Below are 24,355 nucleotides of genomic sequence, written 5' to 3'. Positions count from 1 at the left end.
AATAAAATGTATAAAATAAAATTTCAGGGAACGTTTTGTAGGGGCCAGCAGAAGACGTAATGTCGACAAATCAGACGTAGGGCTCAACAACAAAGCAAAAGATCCCTCTGATTTCAAATTATATAATAAAACGATAAGTCGAGTCGCCTTGTTATTATTTTGGTGGGTATTACGGCCCGTTAAATTTTGCCTGTCGTTCAAAATCTTTTGATTTTTTAAGAGAACATTATAATACTCCGTCGCCGAAGGATGGCAGCTACTAGATACGAAATGTATTTTCGGTTACAATAGAAAGTCATGGTTGCTGAAGGAGAGTAGCCCAACTTTTAACTTCCTGGCGACCGAAATACTTCATCGCAACCCAAAATAGCACTTTCCAGCAACTAGTAGTTGCCATCCTCAACGATTGACGACGTGGCATTTGCGACGCATCGTAAAATGTTCTTTGTAGAGTTCTTTGTATTCTCCGTATTCATTCAGAATAATATTTTACCAACATCATGACATGGACATCTGAGCAGCATATACGCACGCATTTGTACGTATTCTTGTCCTCACTTTGTGACTATTGTGAATGCATGACATCAGATTGAATACATTTCGCTGTCTGGGTATATGAATGTACATATATGTAAATATTGTAGATAAATCACAGTATGTTCTTGGAATTGCTTCACTAAATTTAATTTAGGACGAATTGTTGTCCACAGGTGTATATGTTTCACCGATGTGGCATCCTTTGTTACGTATGTTTGAAATAAACTATAATATAGTTCAAAATGAAGTTTTTCAAATAAATGTACTCAACCAGTTGATCTAATAATAAAGACCAATAATCACTGACTGCTCATTGATCGCTTGTGATTTCTAAACGTATTGATGAATAAATATATCAACGGATCGAAAATCGATCCTCTATGGAAAAAATCTATTTTTGAAGAGAAAAGATCGATTTCCTGAAAGTCGAATCGAGATCGTCTACCATTAAATCAGACAAACTTTTATTTTCCAACACAATTTTTCATAGAAATTCATAGAATTTTTCATAGAAAAATAATTTAAGTATAAGAGCCATATTGTAAATAATAAGTGAATTTGAGAACATCGAAAAATATAAGGGTACGTTCATAATCATAAATTTATCCATTAATGCCCGACAGGAGCAAAATATCGATTGTATAAAAGTGCCGTTAGACTCCATTTTCCGATGTATCTGCGCTTTCCCGTATCTTAACTCGGAAAAATTACATTTGCTCATCAAAAGATTTTTGGAGTCTTTTTTATGAACGTACTTAGCCCTGTACGGGGCTGAATTTCGCAATTGAGTCCTCAAAAGTTCACAGTGAAATTCTCTTTTCCTCTCTTTCGCAAGATTTGGTGGGGATGAGAGAAGAAAAGAGAACCAGTGCAGACAGTGCAGTAATAAAGGACAGATCCTATGTATATTATTCGATATAACTCGATATAACTCGATTCTGCGCAGTCCGTGCCTGGTCCGGAAAAGACCCTTTAGACTTTCTTCGTCGATCGTGTGGGACGACAGAGGTTCTGTAGTCACGTATCGCAGGTATTTTCGTAATGAGTCTCGTTTTTTCAGCTAAACTACGGCGTTAAATTTGTAAAACGAATATTTACAAGTAGGCCGCAGATATAGAATCACTTTATATTTATCGCATTCCTCGGATGCAGTCGGATGAATTTTCGTGTTAATCGTGTACCCGTTTCTTGTGTATTGTTAAACCATAACCTCAAAATCTGTCGTAATTGTGCACGCTGATAATCTTCCAACGAGCAATTTAATACCTTGCGAAATTCGAGTTAAAAAATTCATAATTTAATACACACAATCTTGCGTAGAAATGCCGCCGAAAAGAGGGAAAGTACAGAAGGAGGAGGTGCAGGTTTCCCTCGGACCTCAACTTCGCGAAGGTGAAGTGGTTTTCGGAGTAGCTCACATTTTCGCGAGTTTCAATGACACCTTCGTGCATGTCACCGATTTATCGGGAAGGTTCGTACCGTATTCGATTACTTGCTGACTACGGATTAACCCTTATCGGACGCTAGCTTTTTATGCGTGATTCTCACCAGGTTGTAGCTGATTTCGGTAAATATGCGAACTTGTTACCTTCTACGTGACGTACGACCGCAGCGACGAAGTATTGTTGTCACGTGAGAGGTGACGTACGACCGATAAGGGTTAATATTTTTACACGTGTGTATGATAATATATATTTTTTTGACCCATGTACCATACAGAGAAACGATCGCTAGAGTCACTGGTGGCATGAAAGTTAAGGCGGACCGCGATGAAGCTTCGCCTTACGCTGCTATGCTTGCGGCTCAAGTATGTTATTTGGCATGATTACACTTAGACTGGTTGAAGAAATGGATAATTTACATTAACTTCCACATCCAGGCAGTACCTAGATGATAAATCTATAATCTGAGGCGCGTTCATGTTTGTGGAAAAGCAAATTCTTTCTCATATTTGGGAATAATGGAATTCCTTATACTTTTTCTTCCCTATGAGAAAAGAAGACATTCATTAAACCACGCTTCACTTATACAGTATAAGAGAGAAGTGACAGAAATCAATCGTTAATATACTGTTTCTTCTTTGCAGGATGTTGCAGAGAAATGCAAAAGCTTAGGGATCACTGCCCTGCATATTAAATTGCGAGCGACGGGAGGCAACAAAACGAAGACACCTGGACCAGGTGCGCAGTCTGCTCTGCGAGCTTTGGCCCGTTCGAGCATGAAGATTGGGCGTATCGAGGATGTTACTCCGATTCCGTCAGATTCCACGCGCAGAAAGGGAGGTCGTCGTGGACGCAGGCTATAAATTATTATGCCTTTCTGTATCGTTTATCTTATAATAAATATTAAGAAAAAATGAAAATGGCATATGATGTTCGGTACGGTCCTTCTCCATTGTACAGATATCTCTTGGAAATCTAGGAATTATAAGTTTTATTTATTCTTTGTTATTATCGTTACAGTTTATTAAGAGCAAACAGCTTCACACTAAATAGTTGTAACTTCGTGATGGATAATTACAAATAAGTTAATGTCAGAGGTCGACCACAAATTACTAAAAAATATTGCAATAGTAATTATACAGTCGAGTATGTGTAGAATATCCTTAGTACAATGTAATCAGCCGTTGTGGCAAAAATATACGAAGCATTCGTGTGATATAGCTGTTACGATTACATGATTAGTGCGGATCTTATATATCATTTGTAATTAATTCACATATTTATATATTACGATAAAACCGAAGAAAATTATGCTTCACCGACCAGCTGACCAACGGTGAGATACAATTTGACTTTCACATCTACTTTCTGCGGCGGTTTATGCTCGAGCGTTGCGATAGTGTTCACATATCCGTGTTGCATGACAAAACCGACTGTTATCGGCTCCTCGTTCTCGTTATTTTCATATGGGGTTACGTGTAAACGTATCACAGCTTTATTTCCCTTCCGCCACACTACGAGCCTTAAAAGAACAATTCACAGATTAAGCATACAAACGGCTGAGAACAATCATTTGAGTAACAATTATTATTAAATAATCGGTAGAATAGAAATTCCTTCTGGATATAAAATATAGATAAATTAATGAATACATTTGTTAGATCACAAGATAAAGGAATATGAAGTAAAAACGAGAAAACGAAAGAAAAAGACGAAATATTAAGCAGATTAAAACAGTTCCAAGTACATTATGCCGCGTATTAAAGAAATCGGCGACACCAGATTTCTCATTGGCTAAAATACACATCTTGTTAATATATACAAACGTTCTGTAGTGTCCGGTGGCGGGTAACGGAAAAAGTTTGAAACCTTCGAAGGTCGCTGACGAAAATATCAAGTTGTACGAAATTAATAAGATCTGAGGAGTCAATGCATCCAGCAACAATCATGTACGATTAGTGTGTACTTTCATGTCTGCCAATCACATCCATCTTCCAAGAGTCGATCGCTCAATTGTGTGTTCGCTGGATGCAGCCGATACTAACGATTCTCCCATCATACTATACTTACTTCGGATCGTCCTGAAAATTGTGATTATCACTTGTATCATCGTACTCGGCGGCGTCGTCCCTTGGCGGTAGGATCAGCGGGCTGTGAGGCAACACCAGATCCGCATTGGGTGCAACTTTTATCGACTTAGGATCTTCCGTCACGGGCACTTGTCGCACGGTAGACGGCAGTAAATTTGGAGACTCGCATCCCTGCAATCATCAGTCAGCGCATCAGAGAATCCACTCTGGAATAATCGCTTTAGAGCGTATCTCACTGTAAGATCCCAATTTGTCATTACTTGTTGCGTATTTTCCTGCTTAAGATCCTCCTTTTCCTCAAGTAGCGAGGTGGACAACGAGGTGTCCAGCGGCAATATAGTTATCTGAGTCTGATGCTGCGTCGGGTTGCAGAATTTCAGGAGCAGCTCGCTCGCTTTGCCCGGTCGCAGTGGTTCGCAAGTGACGATCTTTACCTCCGGGATATGATAACTGAAGGATGCAATTCCGATTGATCGTTATGTATGTACAATGTATATACGATATAATCAGTATTCTTTCATGTATGCGCTATTGATCGATTCTTCAACGTATTCGTTATTGCTTACAGCGCGGCTAACAGAATCTTGAATTTTGTAGATTGCGGGCAAAGATCGGATTTGCTGACGTTATGCTCGCACACTCGGCAACGCTGGGACCTCTTAACTAAAAACTGCCTGTGCTGTGGACGCAATTCGTTTATCTTCTCGGCCTGCGCATCCGGGTGTTGCAATCTTTGCTCCAACGTAGTGACTATCTCACAAGATTTTACGAATATATATATTTCGAGCAATGCCCGTACTTTCAATGATCACAGATCATTCGCATCAGAGACTGAACAACTTCTTACGTTTAGTTATATCCACAGGCTCCGTGAATATATCGCTCGGCAATTCTTCCACTTCCTCGCTCGCAACGGATGGTGCCGGTTGAGCGGTTGACTGAGACTGTGCCGGCGGTTTGATGGGATGCCCGATTCGTTTACGAACCAAAGCGGATGTGAAACTGTACATTGTCTGTTATAAACAGTGTTAGTTGTAAAAATGCGTTACATTGTGAACAAAGTCGTAATCGAATGAAAACTCACGGCTGGCATAAATGAGCGTTTCGGACGAAACTTTTTTCTCTCGCACTGTTGCTTCTCTATAGACGCTAATATTTTGTGATAATCAATGAGAGCATTGATTCGCGTCGTATGTGGATTTTCTAGCTCAGGCCAACCTCCAGTTGCTATGTAAGTATAGAAAATACATCTTATTTTTTCGAATACTACAGATGACTGGTTAAAAATAGTATAAAACTTTCTAGTTAAATAATAAGCGAAATTATTCAACAAAATCTCTCCTCACCTACTGATTGATCAGGTATGCCTGCATCACGAGAGCTCCAACGACACAGCGAACAGAAAAGATAATATACCTTTTTAGGCGTAGCCTTAACATCCTTGGCTTCTTCTGCTTCTGATGATGTTAATATTGTTCTCACAGGTGCTAGACCTGCTCTTGTAGATAATGTTTGAAAGCAACAAGGACAGTCAAAGCAATTGGAACATCTGTAAGCACATTATTGTTACTATAACATCTCACGCCTATAATATGAAACACAAAGTATAGAAACATACTTGTTCTTCTTAAGGCGTACTTCTGACGATGGTAAATTTTCCATACAATTAGGACAGTAATGAGAGTCCACCTGTACAATAAGGATGTAATAATGATGAAAAACGTGTTATATACTTAGTAGTATATATCTATACGAAATGTAATTATTAATTGAATTCCTCGTTGTATATTTCATTATATTTGCCTTAAAATTGTAAGAAACGTACCTCCTGACAGACACAATAGCCGCATCGTATCTTCAAGCAGTGTCGGCAGAAATATATCTTTGATATAGGTTTCAAGGAACCGCAGTTGCATATATAACGCACATAATCCGGTTGGTTTAAATATGTCATGCTGAAATAAACAATGGAAAACTTGACAAGGCAGTGTGACAGAAACGTCACTAAGCGAGGCACCTCCTCGCATGATAACCTAAAAGAACTCTCTCTCTTTCTCTCTCAATAATGGTTGTAGGCGACCTAAAGGTACATTCCCAAACTCATATCACTTAATGATTATTGAGAATGGTGTCTAATAATGTACACACTGTGTGTACTTCCGAACGCAATTTCGATTTCAGACTAAAATCTAGTATTTATGTTGGTAGATGCTTGAAAGATACTAAAATTTTCAGTAGTTTCTAGCAACTTTTACATCAGGCCAACAACTCTGTCCGAGACGTTTATCGTGGATACAAGGCCTTAAGCCCGTATCAGACTACAGATTAGGGATTGAGATTGAATTGAATTTGGCCACTCACTGCAAAGTTAACTAAACTCAAGTTTAGTGAAATTTAGTGAACTTTGCACTGATTGGTTGAATTTCTATTCAACCTAATCTCCAATCCGTAGTCTGATACGGAGTTTACAGGCCACGGCTTCCATTACACCAGTGCTCCTTCTAGTTTGTTATATAGTTCAATGTCTACGATAGTTTATATGGAATTATTAAAAATTATTTATTACTTTTATAAGTCGTTGTGATTAAGAAGATACTGCTTATCGATACAGTATATAAACACGGTAAAAACATATATTACATAATGAGTGATATAAAAAATTAGTGACTATTTTATAACCGACTCACATTTTTGCCATGCTTTCAGTCTTTAACAATGCAAAAGGAATTCGCAAAGGTTAAGAAGATTCTACATCCAAATAGTCGTAAGACCATTGCAATTGTGAAAAAAAATAAAAGGTAAATAATAAAACTTTACATTTGTAGTAGATATAATTCAATCGTTGTTTTTCAAAGTAAATATAATACATGTGAAACACTTATTTTCCAGACTGTCAAATAGACAAAAAGCTAAAACGGTTGGTATGATAAAACAAAATTTGATAGGGGAGAAAATGATGTGGATTCAACAAAATATGGTTCCTGACTTGTGTCCATATACTTCAGAACTCACAGCAGAACTACTTTTAAAGTAAGTGTGAAGTTTCCGCTGAAGCATTTTGAGTATTTCAAATAGAATTTGTTATTTTGGTTTTTATTAGATTGATCATAATTGTCATTTATATGTTTGTATATGTTAATTTTGTTTAAAGGTATATTAGAAGAAATGACGAGGAACTGGAACAAATTGGGATTAAGCACTCTGTAGGAGGAAAGAGAGGCAGACAACATGCTAGTAGAGAAGATTTATTAAGAATGACCAAGATGAAAGAGCAAGTAGAATTTGATACTTGTGGAATTGGTACTTATACTCTTTCCTTGACAAAGTCATGTTGTTAAATTATGTACAGTGTATGATTCAATGTTACTTTGACGCAGAAATTCCTGATATCTTAATTCCAACGCAATGCGAAATGTTGAGGACATGGAATGGCGAATTGAAACTTCTACCTCGATTCAAGTTTCGAAGATTTGGGAAAGTGCACTTGAAAGACATGTTGCAAAGAAAAGAGAAGCAATCAAAGATAATGAATAATCCTGCAAATTGCGCCACTCTAGCCTGCGTTAGCAAGCCTACCATTTGCTCACCGAAGGACAGCAAAGTTGAGGACATCAAAAATAGTAGTGTAGAAAATAAAGAACTGAACACCACCCTATCTGAAAGTACCATATTAAATGATTGTTCAATGGATATGGAATAAATTATGTTTTGATATCTCTATTGGCTGTCACATTTGCCACATTTTATTAAGATTCGAAAAGTTTAAAATAAATTAAATTTGGTTCAACCCGATACACGAATCCGGTCTGTGTGTATTAATGATGAATAATTATTTACTGCATTCGAATGTACGGATGAGAAAATGGAAAGATCTACGAGAGTATGATCGCAAAGCACCATCACGCGATGATACTTCATGTACGTGTAAACTTAGCCAAGCGTAAAATAATTAAATAATTACCGGCTAGTATTTATAGTCAGATCTTATATTTGAGACCGTCATCTTAAGTTCATCTTCAGATATTTCGTAGCTAATGAAATGAGCCGTACGGCATGTGAAGATAAACTTAAGACCGCCTTAAATACAAGACTCGACTAGAGGCGGGTTCCACTTACGACGACGCGAGCGTCATTCTATCTTTGTTCCTCGCCGGATGTTGAATAAAGATAGAACATCGCTCGCGTCGTTGCGAATGTTAAGCGGAATCTGCCCTATGAATACCGGCCTATATGTACGCCGAAAGACGTTAGAAGAATCTCGACAGGGAAATGGCGTCTCTTCGAAAATGTTCCCGTCATTATTCTCGCCAAACGCATCATCGATCGATAGATCGCGGAAATTTCGTCAGCGGCAAGGATTCCCTACGACGTTACACAGCTGCGTCGATCTGCGTCGCGGCGAGCCGCGGATCATTCTGGCGGAAAGAGAGAAGGGCCGACAATCGCGTGAGTAAGAGTGAAAGTTAGCGAGGCTACCCGCGAATTATCAAGCACGGATTCCTCTCTTATTATCGCGATCGAAGGAACGTTCGATTCTTAATTAACACACGCGGATTCGCAAAAGAACGATAATAAATAATAGCCTGTCCGCTCTCGGCCGACCGTCGGCCGAGTTCGTCGTCACGCGCGGCCGATTATGCAGATGATTCGGCTGAAATCTTCGTAAAATTTCTTTCTGTCGCGCGGCAAGTTCTCATCTCTCCAATGCACATTTCACACACACACAAACACACACATGCACGCGCGTGCACGCGTCGAATATCCCGATGTAGAATTACCACGGTGGTGACGTGGGATACGTGAATTCAAATTGCTCAGATAATTCCATCCCGCGTAACCTCATCGTATCCCCTAATGACGCTTGACCGGTAAGGTTAATAACTGGAGAACACATAAATCCATCTTCGTTTCCCCGAGATCGGCCTAACTGTACACGAAGTTGTAATCCCGAAGAGGGTACCAGAAATTCGCATTTCGTCCGGACGTTGTAAAATCGTCGATTTTATCCGTTTGAATTCCCATTGAATATCATCGATCGTGATTTTATAGATTCATATGATTCATATGAATATGAAAAATTCTTTACGTGTTGAGCTGGATTTATACATAGAAAAAAACTGTTTGGTAGAATTTATCTAAAATAATCTAAAATGAGGGAATTTTCTGATCATTAATATTGTATTCCCTTATAGAAGAATATTATTGACCGGTCAGTAATAAATTACTGTATCTCAATAATTTTATTATTAGTGTTGATAATTTGTGGTACTTAAATTACAGAGATGCTAATAATGTAGAGTGATTAAGTGATTATGACGACAGTGATAATCACCGATCTAATACAGAGCTCTGCTCAGTTTCAGCCACCAATCTGCTCGCATTACCTGTCAGCATGTTCTTTCACATTTCTAACGGCAGTTTGGCAACATAATCAGATAGAACTGATCCTGTGTAATTAGATTTGTTGCCTTTCTACTATGAAAAATTTGTAGCAGACTCCGCTCGAAATCTGTTTGCACGGTTTTGGCTATCTGGATTATACATAATATTTATATTTGTCGAGCGGGAATTTACGATATTGATATAACGTTCCCGTATAACGGAAGGAGAAACTATAAGGATATAAAAAAATGCCCCGAAATGTATAAGTTTATTTTAAATGATATAAAACATCGCAGATAATTGCACAGATTCTTCTACCAAAGTAATAAGAAAACATCGTTTAATAACATAAATATATTTAAAATCTCATCATCGCTTATTTAATGTGTCAAAGAAACTGCAACTCAGTCGTGGAGAGCACAGCGATTGTTAACTAATTTACAGTAAATTTCAGCTAAAAATAATATGACAACTGATAAGGCTTGTCACACACAGAAGAAAACAATTTGCTTGAATTTCTTTGAAACGAACAAACCAGATTTCGCGTTTCGGTTGAAGGAAACAGAATTTCTGGCGCTTAAGAATCAATTTCGGCTCTCATAACCGGAAATTCGGTCTCCTTCGACGAAAAACCGCGTTTTTATTCATTTCAGAAATAAATTCCACCAAACTGTTTCTTCCGTGCACCGTCCATTGACTTAGGTTTCCTTACGCCGCTCCGCTCTCCTCCGGGGGAAGCGTCCGCAGTTTCCGCGAGGTTGTCCCTCCGCGTGAGCGTTCGTTCGGCTAAAATATCGGCTTCCGCCCCCGGCATCGCGCCGTGTTTACGAACTTGCAATTTGATCCCGGGCTTCAAGGGTAGTGTTCGCGGGCGAACATCTGCGCGAACTAACAGTATATATAACCGTATTGAGATTATGCAAGCCGATAGCCGGGCCGGGATGGTAATGGCAGATGTTTTACCGCCAGTAAACGTAATATTAGTCGGCGTTGCGGCGGCCGATGGTGCATAGCGCGAGCACCTAACGGTGGAACCACCATAACCGCCCCGTAATTGCCGTTTCAATTTTCCCTGGCATCCGCGGAACTCGGTGCGCCATTGGGAGCACTGGCGCATCTCGGGCTACCATTGATAATTGACGATGACGCGTGTGTCCTGAATGAAGACGATAAGACTACGATGAATGGTGAAATAGAGGTCGAACGACGAAGACGCACGAGAGAGTCGGGCTATTTTGATCGATTTCGAGCTGCGCTCGTCGTTCGAGGATATCGGGGGCTCGCGTCGATGATGACGTCATCGTCTTGAAGAATCAATCATTTCACAGACGCGGAATCGGACGATCGTTCGAAAGATGATGGAAAGATTTTCATGAAACGTAGCGCGTGTTATTTTCTTATTGTTGACGCATTGATCGGCGCGGTTGATTTGCTTGGATTCCACGAAGGCTTGATCGATGATCGCGTCGCCGGAGATGCGGAATAAATGAATATAATTCGATACGCGTATATACTTATTTTCCATCTCATTGCGTCGATTCTCTATCGGCCGTACAATTGACTCTTCAAGTGCAATTAATCAAGCTGGAATTCGGTTTCCGGGATTTGGAGCCGCATGTTTTTTTCGTAGATTGTCCCTAATCCTTCATGAGAATTTCGAATCTTTTCATCAGAGAGAGAGAGAGAGGGGGGGGGAAACAGCCTGACGCTATCGATTCGCGTGTTAGTGAGAAAAGAATATGACCAAAGTCCAAGCCTTTAACTTTTATAAGTCCTCAGTGTATCGCCGATAAAACTTCACGCATGCTCGATCATCGGAAGGCACAAGTGTAAGGTCGTCCGTTGAAGAATGCCTGTTATTGCGCGCACGATTACGTTTTCGAAACCGCAATCGCGCAACTCGCGACGGCAATTTTTGCGGTATCGCCGATACAACTTTCTCGGTATTCACGAGAATCGGAAATTCTCGGCGCGCGGCTCGTTTCAGGTAATGTCACTATTATTCTCCGTGCGATTCGCACGATTTCGTACGCGTCTCGGACGGAACTGGCAATTTGGTCTTGCGCGTTGCGAAGCGGCCGGTTACGTTCTGACGTTCAATTTGTATGTTTAACAAACGACCGCGCTGCTTCCTCGTGCCGAAGCGGTGAGTCTTCCGATTCTTCGCTCGCCGCGTAATTGCCCAGATTGGATTGTTCCGCGTTCGACGAGGATACGCTTCCGCGGCTTCGCGCGCAGCGCGACGCCACGATATCGTTGTTGTCGACCGGGAAAAGATATTTCCGTTCCTGCGAGTGAAAAGCAAGTGATAAGAGAAAAATGAAAACTCGCTCGCGGGAAGTGATATATCCCTGTTGTACCGCGACTGAGAGCATTCGTATGAACATTCAGCGTTAAGGCAGTTGGAAGCTTTCCTAATTTTAACGTCGTATTAATCAAAACACCATTTACACACATGTACGACTGGATAAAAATTGACCATGCCGAAACTGAAGTAATTTAAGTCGAAGTTAGCACTGTCTACTTACTGAACACTTACTGAACGCAAAATAGTCGGTATTTTCTTACGATACATTATCTTTTCTATTCTTTATTTAGCATAAATTTAATGTACGATTAAAAAGTTAATTAAATAGTGAAATTAAGAAGTCAATATACGAACATTGCTCTTAAATATTCGTTAAGACGACCGAGAGCAATTGACTTCCTATAGGAATTTTTCTACCGTTCCTATATTATATACTTTTCAACTATCCCTATAAACGAATTTTCGTCCGGCAGCCATGCAACGGAAAGTTCAGTTACATTAATTGAATTGTGTCTCCCTTGTACATAAATGCAATGAGAGACGACTTTTTCCCCTCTCCGCCCGCCGGGAAAACGGGAAGAAAATCGCGCAATCCATACGTCGATCGTTAATGACTTTCGCGTGCGGTTCTTTGTGAGAAATGTCACGGTGAGCCTGTAGCGCCGATGTGTGCCGATCCACGGCCGCAAAGTGAACGCGAAGAAGTCACCGAGGAATTATCTTTCATTTCGTTACTCGATAAAATTGCGTACGACGAATCGCCGGATTACTTTGTGCATTACTTAAGCGGTATATCACGGAAATCACCTGCTACTCCCAACCGTCGGCGGGCGTATCTCGCGCACCTCGTTGCTGATGAGTTCACAATTCTTATTAAAATTCACGGCATTTTATATATACATACGCTTGTTCCGTGATCGAAAAACTGAAGATCCGCGTGCCGCTGAATTATTCAGCATCTCCGAGTGCCGCGGGCGCGACATGTGGTTGTTTACAGGAAAGGTTTTTTCCAGAGATGCACGCAGGGGGGCAGGTCGGGAGGGAGGGAGGGGGGTCGGGACGAACAATAATTTCTCCGGAGGAATCTCGGCGGCGTGGAATTCGAAAATCACTCGGCTAAGTCAGTCGGCCAGCGCCGACACGAATACTTGAGAAGAGACGGAGCCTCCTCGACCCGGAGAGAAAGAGACACGGAGAACGGGGGAGGGGTGGGGGAAGGCGGGAGAGGGAAGTATGAGAGGAGAGTACGCGCGTCGTCCTCACTGTGATCGTGCGGCATCCCTCACCGTGCCGGCGAATGTAGGTCCTCGGGTCGGCACCTATAATGCGAACTACCTCCTACCTCGCCGAAGCGCGGCTTCGGGAACAGTACTTCTCCCTCTCCGGTTAACCCCACCAAACTCCGCGGAGTTCATTGAGAGCACGATAACAGGTGTCCCGCATACCGCGCAATAAGCGTAGTCACGAGCCGACGACTCCTAGTGTCATATTTTTTCAGTAGGACACTAGTCATGAATATGTAGATTTCATTTGGGAGTGGCCCGGTCCCCTCACCCTTCACCGGTGGAGAAGAATCGGCGACTTCTGTTCGGCCGCGGGAGTATGTGCCGAAGTGCGAGAGTGCGTCATTGACAAACACTAATGACTCCCGACGTTGAAAATCCTAAAGATCGACGATCTCGAAGATGACGGATGGGTAGCTGGACGTACACGATAGAACAAACGAAAATTCAGTTTCCGTTATCACGACTGAGTACATTCGTCTGAACGACATTCAGCTTCATTAAAAGCTGAGACAACTGAAAATGTTTTAACGTTTGCCGAAATCTCCTACATGATCAGCTACATCTTTTTGCCTCTGAGACCAAGTTTTTATTTGGCTCTTAGGCAACAGAAAATTCATTTACATTAACAGAGCTGTTTCTTGAGTCAAAATTTTGATGCTGTTTTAATGCTATTAAGAATAGTTTATGCTTACTTAAAAGGACTGTAGATTAGTAAAAATCTATTTTTTGACGATACTATATATTATATGTTAATTTCTCTCTCTCTCTCTCTCTCTGTGTATGTGTTGAACCTTTAATTCTACAAATTTAATTTCTACTCTTTAATTTAATTTCTTGAAGCTATAAATGCTACTTTGAAGCTATAAATGTTCTCGATATTTTGATTATTAATTTTTATAAATATTGAAAATAACCTATTTTTTACGTCATTAACAGCGAAAGCGGAAATTTAAGAAATTATTATGACAAAAGCAGAAATAAACTATAGAATTAAACAATAATAACACAATAAATCATTAGAATTGAAGTTATTATGTTACCTTATTAGTTATTATTTATCATATATATTTCCTATATATTATCCTATATATCAAACTATGAGTTAGCTCCTATGTTAAATACGTATGTTGTAGAATTAAAGGTTTAACATAGAACCGATCATACACACACGATATATCTAGACCGAGCGTTTGCCTTTATTTGAGGAGTGGGAGTCGAGGTGCGCGTAGAAAAGGACGCACTCTGTTTTGTGTTCTTGCGTTCTCTTTCACTCGCGTGACCTACGTCTATGCGCGAACGAGACGCAAAATACGAAGAGTACATCCCTTTCTACGTGCATCTCGAACCCCCGCTCTTCAACGCTCGGTCTACATATATTACCGTCCACGGAACTAATATTTCAACTCGGCAGGACTGATTGAACTTGTCGAGGATTTTTCAGACAGATCTGAGACTCAGGCCTTCCGGATTTCTGTCATTTCATCGGGAGTAAGTAACGAGAACGCGTTACAATGAGATCACCGAGATCAACTGTCTGCACTCAATCGTCATTCAGTGACCTCATCCGACCGAGACGACCGAAGGGTCTCCCAGCGCACGCTACATCCGTCGAATGCACCTGGTGACGGTTAACGGTCGATCGGCAGGCGCGAGCCGTAGAAGGCGAAGAAGGTGACGAAGAGAGATGTGGACCGGACCTACATCCACCTTGACCCGCCGACGGCTAGGTTTATACTTCTATTGTGCACCGCCTTCGCGGATTTTCCACGTGCACACCTCGATTCGCTCGTCCACCACCTTGCGACGCCGTTCGTTCTCGGGTTACCACGTCGCGAGGCGGCGGAGGAAGAAGCCTAACGAGGATTTTCGCGAAATAGGCCCACGGAGCGACTCATCAAGGGTAACTCGGGCAGACCGAGCGACGGTTGCGCGTCGCGCGAGGTTCCCCGGTGCCGCGCGTGTCCCGGTGCTCGGCCGACCAACCGAGAGAGGCAGCGCCGACGAAGAAGAAGAAGCGGGAAAAGGAGCCGGGCGGGTAGGGAGAGGACGGCGGAAGAGGGGTTCTAGCCGCTTTGCCTCTCCGGTCTCTCTCTCTTGATACACCTTTCTCCGGTTCCCCAACACCCGGCGGCGGGCCTTGGTTCCCCTTCAGTCCTCATCGGGACACAGACAAAGTTTCGCACCCGGAGAAAGGTCAATCGGTCGGTCGCTCCGCACACCGAGGAGCTCTCGTAACCACGTCCCGTCCGATAACCAGGTGTAATTTTCACTTTATCGTGTTATCGACTTCGTCTCGCTGCCGCTCTTCGGGTTTTATCAGCTTCCTCTCTCCGCCCTTTCGCCCGCTTACTCGGTTTTTCTCACCTACTTTCTTCTTCTTCTCTCCCTCTCTCTCTCTCTCTTTCGCTGTTTCCTCCGCACCGCAGCCGTTTCGCTTTTTCGCGCGCACGCACTCGCGACAGTAGTAACATTTCGTACACACCGGGTGGCCGGAGGATCTTCGTAAGGCGGTCTCGAGGTGGTTCGAATCCGGCCAGCAGCCGTCGGATCGTTTCGGTGCTCATGTAACGGACGCGAGTAGCACCGGTGCGCGCGGAATTGGTTTACGTGAGAGTGCGCGTCTCCTCATCGCAACTCCGGGCCAGTTCAAAGTGCTGTCGGTCCGCGGGACTCGAGGAGCAGATGGACGGCGACATGTGGAGGCTTTGGTTTACGAAATTGCTTCTGCTAGTGACACTCCTATTGGCGATTACGGCTCAGGCGCGATCGCAGGGTGAGTGAGTTTTGCACATTAAACGATTGCGACTTGATCTCTTGTTTTCACGGTGTTACGCTCGGAGAAAGAATTGCCCGCAGGAGCTGAAATCTCTAACTGCGACCTGCGCTGTAATAAGAAATGTCGTTGGGGCAACTAATAGATTTCGCTAAATAGTTAATTATCAATGCATATATTTAGCCAAATAAATATATTAACACGTTGACTTCCACGGAACTTTTCACGATTCTGGTCTAAGAAGCGAATTTGATTTAATCAAGTAATGAAGCGACGAGATAACTCGTAGTTGGCGTCCTGGGCAAGTAAACAACCTACGAGATATATCGTAGTTGGTAGTCAACGTGTTAATAATCAGTTAAATTTCGCTAATAGCGATATTAGTTATTAGAGGTAAAATTCATTCGCTGCGAGCTGCAACTATATTGTTCGTTTTAATTCGAGCAGCTAATAAATTTAGCTACGACACATTAGTTATACCTGTTTCAGCTCCTACGGCTAATTCTCTCTCCGAGCGCACGACGAGGTGAAACGACGGTGTTTCCGTCTCCTTCTCGTCCGAACGGCCGTTTTGCGTAGGTGTGAAATTAATCGTACGAATGGCGAGTCGCGGATTTACGCGGTCTCGATTTATATGGTTTCGGTCTTAATTCGTTCCTTACAGTCGTTGACGCGTGACTAACGATCGACGAGGACGGCGAATCTCCCTCGCCCGCCGGTAACACGGAAACAGCTCGCGCGCGTGATAATTTCTTTTGTAACACCTGTTCTTCCGCGTTCACTTCGCAGATAATGCGGCGTTTTCCATTAACAGGACATCTACCCGTATACATGACTTGTGTAACGCTAGGCTCGGCAGAAACGAGCCGGCGCGTAACTGGCTTTTTTTCTCTCTCTCTCTCTCTCTCTCTCGCTTTGCCGGCGATTAAAAACATACGCGACGTAACGAACGAGAGAAATTGGGAAAACGGATCTCTAGCGTCGTCGGACGAATTCAAGCTTCGCTCGATCGAAGTTCTACATATAGTCAAGTTCGAATCGTCCTGATGAATCTTCGCCGTTGAACGATATCCGCGAGAAGAGAGAAGAGAAAAATTACACGACGATAAGAAATTAACGGGCCGAGTGATAACTACCGCGCCGTGCGCGGATGTTATCGCGATATGATAATTGACGCGAGATCACCGCCGGTGCTCACGCAAATTTATGGAAACGCATGTCGGAGGCGTCACTTACGCTTTATGTATTATAAACCGCGCATAACGGTCCGCGCGGCTTATGGTGCTCAGTGGCGTGTACTTTGCACAAGCATCCGCTCTCCGTCCGATCCAATATCGGACGATCCGGGCAAACCTACCTACGTTTCTTCGGCTAGGCCGAAAAGCGCCGTTATCGCCGCTGTCTGGCATTTCGCAGCCTGATTTTCCGGCTGTCATCCGAATCGCCGGCCAAAGGTCGGCGTTTTCTCTCATCCTCATTGCTCACCGCACTTATTAACGTCACTCGAGCACTCCTCGCGCATCGACGATGCATCGCGCGCATAATCGGAGGCGGTATTCACACGAGATCGACGGGCATATATCGCGCATTCATCGGTTTTATTTGATTGAATCGGCGCGAATTGCCGCAATGTGCTTTGCATATTTATGAATCGGCCCGAAAATGGGATAAAAAGCGGTAAAATCCCGCCGGCTCAAATAAGGTAACGCGAACCGGCGAGAGGCTCAAACGCACCTCGCTCCTCGAATTCCTCTCCGATTCGGTAACCGATCGAATGGATCCGGCAATCCCGAATCGAAATTTCGATGTTTTTAAGAACAGTTTACCCAGATGTCGGATGACTTATAGACTAGTTGAAACCCTACTTTGACGATAACACACTCGTTAATTTTTCTCTTGAACCTTGAATTCTACAGATTTCGTTTCAATGAAGCGCTGTTTGAAATTTAATGAGATAATCTAAAATGAGATTTCATTTCAATGCTGCCTTGAAGCTATACACGCTTTCTCGATATGTCGATTATCAAACTCGTATAAGTACTCGAGATAACTTGTCCTTACGCTGCGAAAATGAAAATCTAAGACGACATCGTCATAGTCAAAGTAGAAGTAAATTACATCGTTAGACTCGAAATTGAACTTATTTTGCTATCTTATTTCCCTACTGTGTCGCAGAAGGTTTAATGCAGGGCCGAAATTTCGACTCGAGTTTTGAAACATTTCTAAACGGAGACTGCTTCGGTCCGCTTCAGAATATTTTCGTCGATGATGCACGCGTGCGTTGTCCGCAAATTTCGGCCCGGCCGTCCGGTTGGTCGGTCGGTCGGCGAAACGAGCGAACCGGGACAATCGAGATTGAGATCGAACGGAGCGCGCGCGCTCGCGAGCATTATCCGAAGCATTTTTATCGGCGGCGGTTGGCCTTGCGGACATTAGTTTTGCCAGCGGTTCTCTCACATTCACTCCTGCGAAATAGGAGAGATCGAGAGACGTTACCAAGGATCTCTCTAACGAGTCTCTCGGATAGAGCGCGACAGAGGGAGACAAAGAGAGAAATATTCGCGGGGTTCGTGAATATGGAACGTGAGTGCGATACCGCGGAAAAGATCAACCTCACGAGCGGAGGAGATTGCATCTCTCGTGGAAGTTACGGAGACGAGCGACTTTGATCGGTGACCCGAGACGAAATTTTATCTCTAAATCTTTAATTTTATAATATGGTTGGAGCTACGATAGCGAAATAAGTTTAATATACATATATATATATTTTGCGATTCTAATAATATAATTTATCCCTATTTTAACTATGATGATATATTAAATTTGTTTTCGTTGTTCTTAGCGTGAAAATAGGTTATTTTACAGTAGCGTTAAAATTAAATTTGTAGAATTAAAGGTCCAAGACAGAAGGTAATGAATGTCAATATTGTCAAAATAAATTTCTAGTCTACGTAATATACGTCGAAGTAAGCACAAATTATTCTTAAGCGTGTCAAAGTAGCATCAGAATTTCGACTTGAAGATTCCTCCAAGTTGAAATCGTGGCCCTGTGTATTAAATTTTTAATTCTACAAAATAGTAGGAGCTAAGATAGTAAAATAGATACAATTTCAATTCTAGTAATATCTTTTACCCCTACTTTAACCCTGATGATGTCTTAAATTTCCGTTTTCGCTGTTTTAACGTTAAATTAAGTTGTTTAAAGCAGTGTTAAAATTAAATCATTAAGATTAAATTGAATTATTAGAATTAAAATTAAATCTGTAGAATTAAAGGAGGAAGGATTCAAAAGAGGAAGTAATAATTGTTAGTATCGTCACTATAAGTTTTTACTACTACTTACTAGTCTATAGGCCATTTAATTGGACGCAAAGTACTTTGAAAAACGTCAAAATAGGATCAGAATTTCGACCCGAGGATTCTGATGGAGCGATCGATGATCGCGATCTCTGGGGCGCGTCGATACGCGTCGGTATGTCGCTTTATAACATATAGCGATGCTGAATGCCCTTCCCCCTCCCTCTTCCCAGACTTTCTCTCGTGGGTGTGATTCTTTTCGCAACGGGGAAATATCTTTCTCCTATTCTCGTATTCAATATCTTTGACGACAAAATTTCTTCCATGGGGAAACACGCGACGTAGATCGACGTGGACGGAACGGTCGTGGAAAGATTTACAGGCCGAGTGGCGAAGGGAACGCTCGTTCGCGAATGATTTTCCGTCGGTTAAATCATTCGCGAGATGTCCGATAAAGGAGGTACCGGGAAAATTTACGAGCGAGCCGCGAATCGTTAACCAGCGGCGCGCGGCGAATGAATAGATTTTCCATTTGAGATTCTTCCGGCGCCTCACTGTTACCTCGAGATCGCTCACTGCAAATCGATGTTTTTTCTCTCCTCGAATCGACGCCGTGTTTTCCGCCGATGCTCGGCGGATTCGATCGGTGCGACGCGTCTGCCTTCGTGCACCCGCGCCAAGTTTCACGCAAAGGGAAAGTGCACGATCGACGAAGTGACAATGAATGTATCCCATTGGAAAGCTCAGTCGTCGGTATCAAGAGCGGCCCCCGTGTCTCCGTGTTGCCTTTTTTGCCAGCCCCGGGGAGAACGTTAGAAATCGAGAGCGTGGTCATTAATAAAAGAACCGTAACGAAACGTTTGTTGCCCGAAAGTATATCTAAATCGTAAACCTCGTTTCGCCTTGAAATGAGACCTTCCAATTTACCCAGAGAGTCATTCTTCGTCCGGTTCTTCTTCTTCTCGTTTAAAAACGAACACTGCTGTGTACGACCGGATCTGCAGTAGTGCAGATTGAACATACGCAGAGAAAAATATTATTCTATTGCTAAAAAAAGCGACTCAATTTACTTCCCTTTTGTTAAATAATAGTTATCTTCAACAGAGAATATTTTACATTTACTTGGACGCATGTATTTTTCTGTGTGTACTTAGTTATGAGTGTGTTAAGGGAGACGTTGGTGAAGACAAGAGTCATGTGAGAAAAAACGAAAAACAATCGCAAAATGTTCCTTTCGAGACATCGGTATTTTTCCTGCATTCCAAGAGGAACATTTCGAGCGATTCCTTTTCTATTGTTTCTTTAACGACGCGTTTCATCGATATACGGGCAAAAAATCCAGTTCCTGCAACTGAATTGGGATCAGGTGGAAACTCGGCGATAAGAAATGAAAGCTGGTGACGAGAAATGATATGACTGTTGCTGTGAATATTTAGTTGCATTAAAACTCGATTGAGACAACTAAGAGCAATTGACCGAGCGTAAATCTCTTACAGGAATCCTTCTTTTCTTATGACCGAGTTTTCGCCCGGCCTCCAGGCAACGGAAAATCCAAATAAAAACCTAGCAGACCTAGCAGACCTAGCAGACCTGAATCGAAAGCTAACAGCTAACTAGGACAGGTTAATTAAAATTTTCTATCTCATTACTAGTTCCTTACTGTCATCTGGCAATTATATTTTTTTTTTGTTTAACCCCTTAACGAGCAAGCCCGAGTTAACTCGGATAGCGCTTTATTTCATATTACAATTATGATGTACGCGTTCGTGTCAACGTGAAAAATAATTACACCGAAATTATGAAATTATGAAATTATAACACAAAATATATTAAGAAACTATTTTAGTATTTTATATTATTTTTCTAGTGGTAGAAAAACTGTAAACATTAAGGGATTAACCATTAGCTAGCTTATCTATCTAGCCATTATCTAGTCACTGGAAGAAGTGAGCGTAACATTAATGGCTAATAGCGATGTTAGACACGAATTTACTACCTCGTGGGGAAACATCTACGAGGCGCAATTTTTACCAGTTACACCAAGGGAGTTATTTCTCCCGTGCACGTGGCCCACGATCTTCGGGTCAACATGATCCGATCTCCCTTTTCTATTCTCGGCTTCCATTTACCGTCATTAATGCCATCACCGTCCTTCTCTCGATTCCTTTCCGCTCGCCATTCCGTCGTCGGACTTTCTCCGCGTCCGATGGAAAAACCAGCGCACGAGGCTCAGACTGACCGCGCGGGAACGCGACAGCGATTCAGGATCGTTTTGCGCAATCGTCGACGTGTAAGGGATGAATTCTTCGCCGTGCTAGTCTCCCGTTTTATTTATGAGCGTGCCGTAACGCCAGGTTGACGTGTGTATGTATATCGGCACATATATATGTATACATACATATATACATATATATATATATATAACACTTTTACATACGTACGCGTTCGACATCGTGATACGCAACAGCGGACGTTCGTGCGTGTCAGTCCGATAGCGCAGCGGTTCAGTTAGTCACGCAGTTATGGTCGTTTTTGTCCTCGTGCAACATTGAGAGAGATAACCAGCTTTTCCGCGAGGCTCGCCCCGAAGAGGTTTCGCGCGATAAGGAACTGAAGACGCGGCACGCCTACCTGCCACCGAGCGAGAGCGCTAGAAAGTGCACCTTTTTCCGGTTCCTCTTCGAAAGAAGGCGTGATGAAGCACGAAAGAGAAGACACGATGGTGACGGAAGCTACGATAACGGGGGGAGAGAGGGGTGGCCGTCTCCCCTTTCCATTTTTCAAACTCCGCTGCATCGACGATACGTACGCGACACCACCGGCGGTCGAAGTAACAGTAAATCGATCTGTATTCGATTCAAGGACGAAACCCATTCGAAAGGGACAGGTTGGGTCACGGTCGAGTCGTCGGCGAGTGTCCTTATGGCGTTCGGTCGGAATTTTGATGCTACTTTTGGACACTTTCTCAAGCTAATTAGCCCGTGAAGCTACTTTCTTCGGAATACTTAAAAATTTTACTCACATATTGATGGAAATATCTACGTGCGTTTGTACGTTAGAAAACAATTGACCGCTCGGAAACTGAGATACTCGCAATTAGCCAACGTGTTAACAAGTTGACACTTTTTTCACGTGTTTCTCGAGGTTAATGTTAATTATTTATAATTTTTATATTTACTTTCTTCTAAACCACACTTAGGATTTTAATGGAAACACACTATGATATTACGGACTGATATACAGACATCGTACAAAAATTCTTGGCCATCTCGTTTTGGAAATATAATATAATATCGTAGGAAATTTATAATATATAGTAACAGACCAATTATATATCTTAACGACAGTTTGCGCCCACTTTTAGATAACCTGTAGAATAGTGGAAACGTACTTTGACGACACTATACTTGTTGTCTTTTCCCTCGAGCCATCAATTCTATGGGCCAATTTTAATGTCACCAAGCTACGAGAATGCTCTCGATATATCGATCACATAAATTCACATGAGTCAAAACGACCTGTTTCAATGTTAAAAAGAGAGAAAACGGAAATTTCAGACACTTGAGGTAAGTTGTGCGGACGTGGATCATCGAACGATGATACTTTCTTGCATCGAGCCTCACCTTCATCGGTATCATAAAGCGAACGCGGGGCACGTATCCTCGATCCGTTAAGATCGATCGCGTGCGATCTATCATTAAGACATACCGTAGCAATGTGACGTTCTAGTACACTCGGCGCTTCACCGTTTCGACAACGACAATTTTCATCTACAGAACGGCAAGGCATCCGCCGCGCCGAATGTACACGCAGACATCATCCGCGAGTCGGAAAAGTGCAAGCGATATCTATTCGACGAGGGTGATCCACCAGCTTTGCAGCGTCTGTGTTATCAGCGGGTGATTTTCAGTATGACACAGTTTTCGCGTAACTTTTCCCAAAGAGTGGGAACGCGAGGTGCGGAAAGTTCACGTGAAAATTTCACGTTTCCATGCTTCGGGAAGTTGCATGACGGTCGCTGGAAGTGCATATAATAAAAGTTAGGCTAAGATCGCCGAGTTCGCAAGAAACTTTTCACTCCTCGCGTTTCCCCACGGCTTGGGAAAAAAAGTTACACGACCATCAAGCCCGATGAAATGTGCGCTGAGATCGGCCGAGCAACAGGGAATTAATCGATCGAGCGCGATCGGGCCGGCTCTCGCGCCGATCGTTTCACCGCTGAAAAGGAAGCGCGGAGTCTCTCTCGCCGAAGTGAAAATGATCCTCTCTCTCCCCCTTCCCCCCTCTCTTTCTTCCTTCCTCTCTGGTAGTGGAAGAGGGGAGGGAGGAGGGAAAAAATGCGGCACTGGTTTTTCTTACGACCGAGTGTCTCGCGCGCGCGCGCGATGTGCCTCATCGTCGGGCCTCGTGAAATTAGGCCCCCAGAACCTCCTCGAGGGAGTGCAGGAGACTTTCATCGCCCGCAGCTCTTGGACGGCCCATGAGAGTGATGGCCACACACGTGTCGTCCACTTTCGTGAATCGAGACCCACCTTGGCACATTTCTCCTCACGGATGTGCAGTAACGCCCGGGTAAAGAACCGCCGGCCGGCCGGCCGATTTTATTCCGCGGCGGATTATTTCCCGCCGCGGCGGGATCCCGATTTCCTGATAAAACGCAGGCACGAGCCACAAAAAAATGAATGCGCAGATCGTTACGTTAACCGGCGATGCTGGCGGGCATCGTACAGTTACGAGCTCTCGTCCATTCCGCGCGCGCGCGAGCTACCACATTCTCTCTCCGGACTTCTCTCGGTTGCCGCTCGTTTGCGCGATTTAAAATTGTAACAACGAGAATGAAGCGGTTATCATCTCGCGCGTACAAGCGCGCGAAGCGCCCGCGGCCGTGTCGATTCCCTTTCCTACAACGGAGACAGCTATTTTAGAGAAAGCGATGGCCGGACGTACGAGCGGCCGCGACACGTCACATCGTCGGGCGTTACATTAAGCGCGACGAGCTTGCGGAAAAAAAAAGTGGCGCGAGTCACCGTTCATTTACGTCATCACTCGAGTCCCCGAAATTCTGATGCCACTTTGACGCTTCCAAGGATAGTTTGCGCCTATTTAATTGAGTTATTGAAATTGTACCTATCTTGCTAATTTAGTTTTTACGATGTTGTAGTGAAAATTCGACGGACAAATTTCCGTAAGAGCGTCAAGGTAGCATCGAAATTTCGATTCAGGTCGCTCGTTTCGTCCGA

The 24,355-nt window shown here is 43.0% G+C and overlaps 4 protein-coding genes across 5 annotated transcripts in view; 3 read left to right on the top strand and 1 right to left on the bottom strand.

Moving 5' to 3' along the window:
- Positions 1 to 1,456: 1,456 nt before the first annotated feature.
- On the top strand, positions 1,457 to 2,856 carry LOC106741234 (40S ribosomal protein S14). The gene is made up of 4 exons (XM_014613021.1): positions 1,457 to 1,567; positions 1,858 to 2,008; positions 2,257 to 2,344; positions 2,624 to 2,856. The coding sequence occupies exons 2-4, from the start codon at positions 1,860 to 1,862 to the stop codon at positions 2,840 to 2,842; spliced, it is 456 nt and encodes a 151-aa protein (XP_014468507.1). The 5' UTR covers positions 1,457 to 1,567; positions 1,858 to 1,859; the 3' UTR covers positions 2,843 to 2,856.
- A 99-nt stretch (positions 2,857 to 2,955) lies between these two features.
- Positions 2,956 to 6,139, bottom strand: LOC106741232 (dynactin subunit 4). Its single transcript, XM_014613020.1, has 9 exons — positions 5,895 to 6,139; positions 5,688 to 5,758; positions 5,416 to 5,618; positions 5,154 to 5,296; positions 4,917 to 5,082; positions 4,636 to 4,819; positions 4,330 to 4,519; positions 4,050 to 4,240; positions 2,956 to 3,501 (listed from the first exon to the last, which is right to left on the bottom strand). Exons 1-9 carry the CDS (start codon positions 6,021 to 6,023, stop codon positions 3,288 to 3,290), a joined length of 1,491 nt encoding a protein of 496 aa, XP_014468506.1. The 5' UTR covers positions 6,024 to 6,139; the 3' UTR covers positions 2,956 to 3,287.
- A 433-nt stretch (positions 6,140 to 6,572) lies between these two features.
- LOC106741172 (translation machinery-associated protein 16 homolog) lies at positions 6,573 to 7,789 on the top strand. Of its 2 annotated transcripts, none has more exons than XM_014612884.1 (5): positions 6,573 to 6,692; positions 6,776 to 6,867; positions 6,959 to 7,099; positions 7,221 to 7,369; positions 7,447 to 7,789. In XM_014612884.1, the coding sequence occupies exons 2-5, from the start codon at positions 6,785 to 6,787 to the stop codon at positions 7,767 to 7,769; spliced, it is 696 nt and encodes a 231-aa protein (XP_014468370.1). In that variant the 5' UTR covers positions 6,573 to 6,692; positions 6,776 to 6,784; the 3' UTR covers positions 7,770 to 7,789. The 2 variants fall into 2 exon arrangements, with proteins under 2 accessions (XP_014468370.1, XP_014468372.1); XM_014612886.1 differs by having other exon boundaries at positions 6,574 to 6,692; positions 6,794 to 6,867.
- A 7,938-nt stretch (positions 7,790 to 15,727) lies between these two features.
- LOC106741165 (mucin-12) overlaps positions 15,728 to 24,355 on the top strand; it is an 84,925-nt gene continuing 76,297 nt past the window's right edge. The window contains 1 exon segment of the mRNA XM_014612877.1: positions 15,728 to 15,818. Within this exon segment, the coding sequence (XP_014468363.1) occupies positions 15,728 to 15,818 (91 nt within the window).

Source organism: Dinoponera quadriceps, unplaced genomic scaffold, assembly GCF_001313825.1.
Source record: "Dinoponera quadriceps isolate SergipeBrazil2010 unplaced genomic scaffold, ASM131382v1 scaffold475, whole genome shotgun sequence".
NCBI classification, from domain to species: Eukaryota; Metazoa; Arthropoda; class Insecta; order Hymenoptera; family Formicidae; genus Dinoponera; species Dinoponera quadriceps.
Note: the sequence above shows the minus strand (reverse complement) of the source record. Positions and strands in the feature narration are given on the sequence as shown.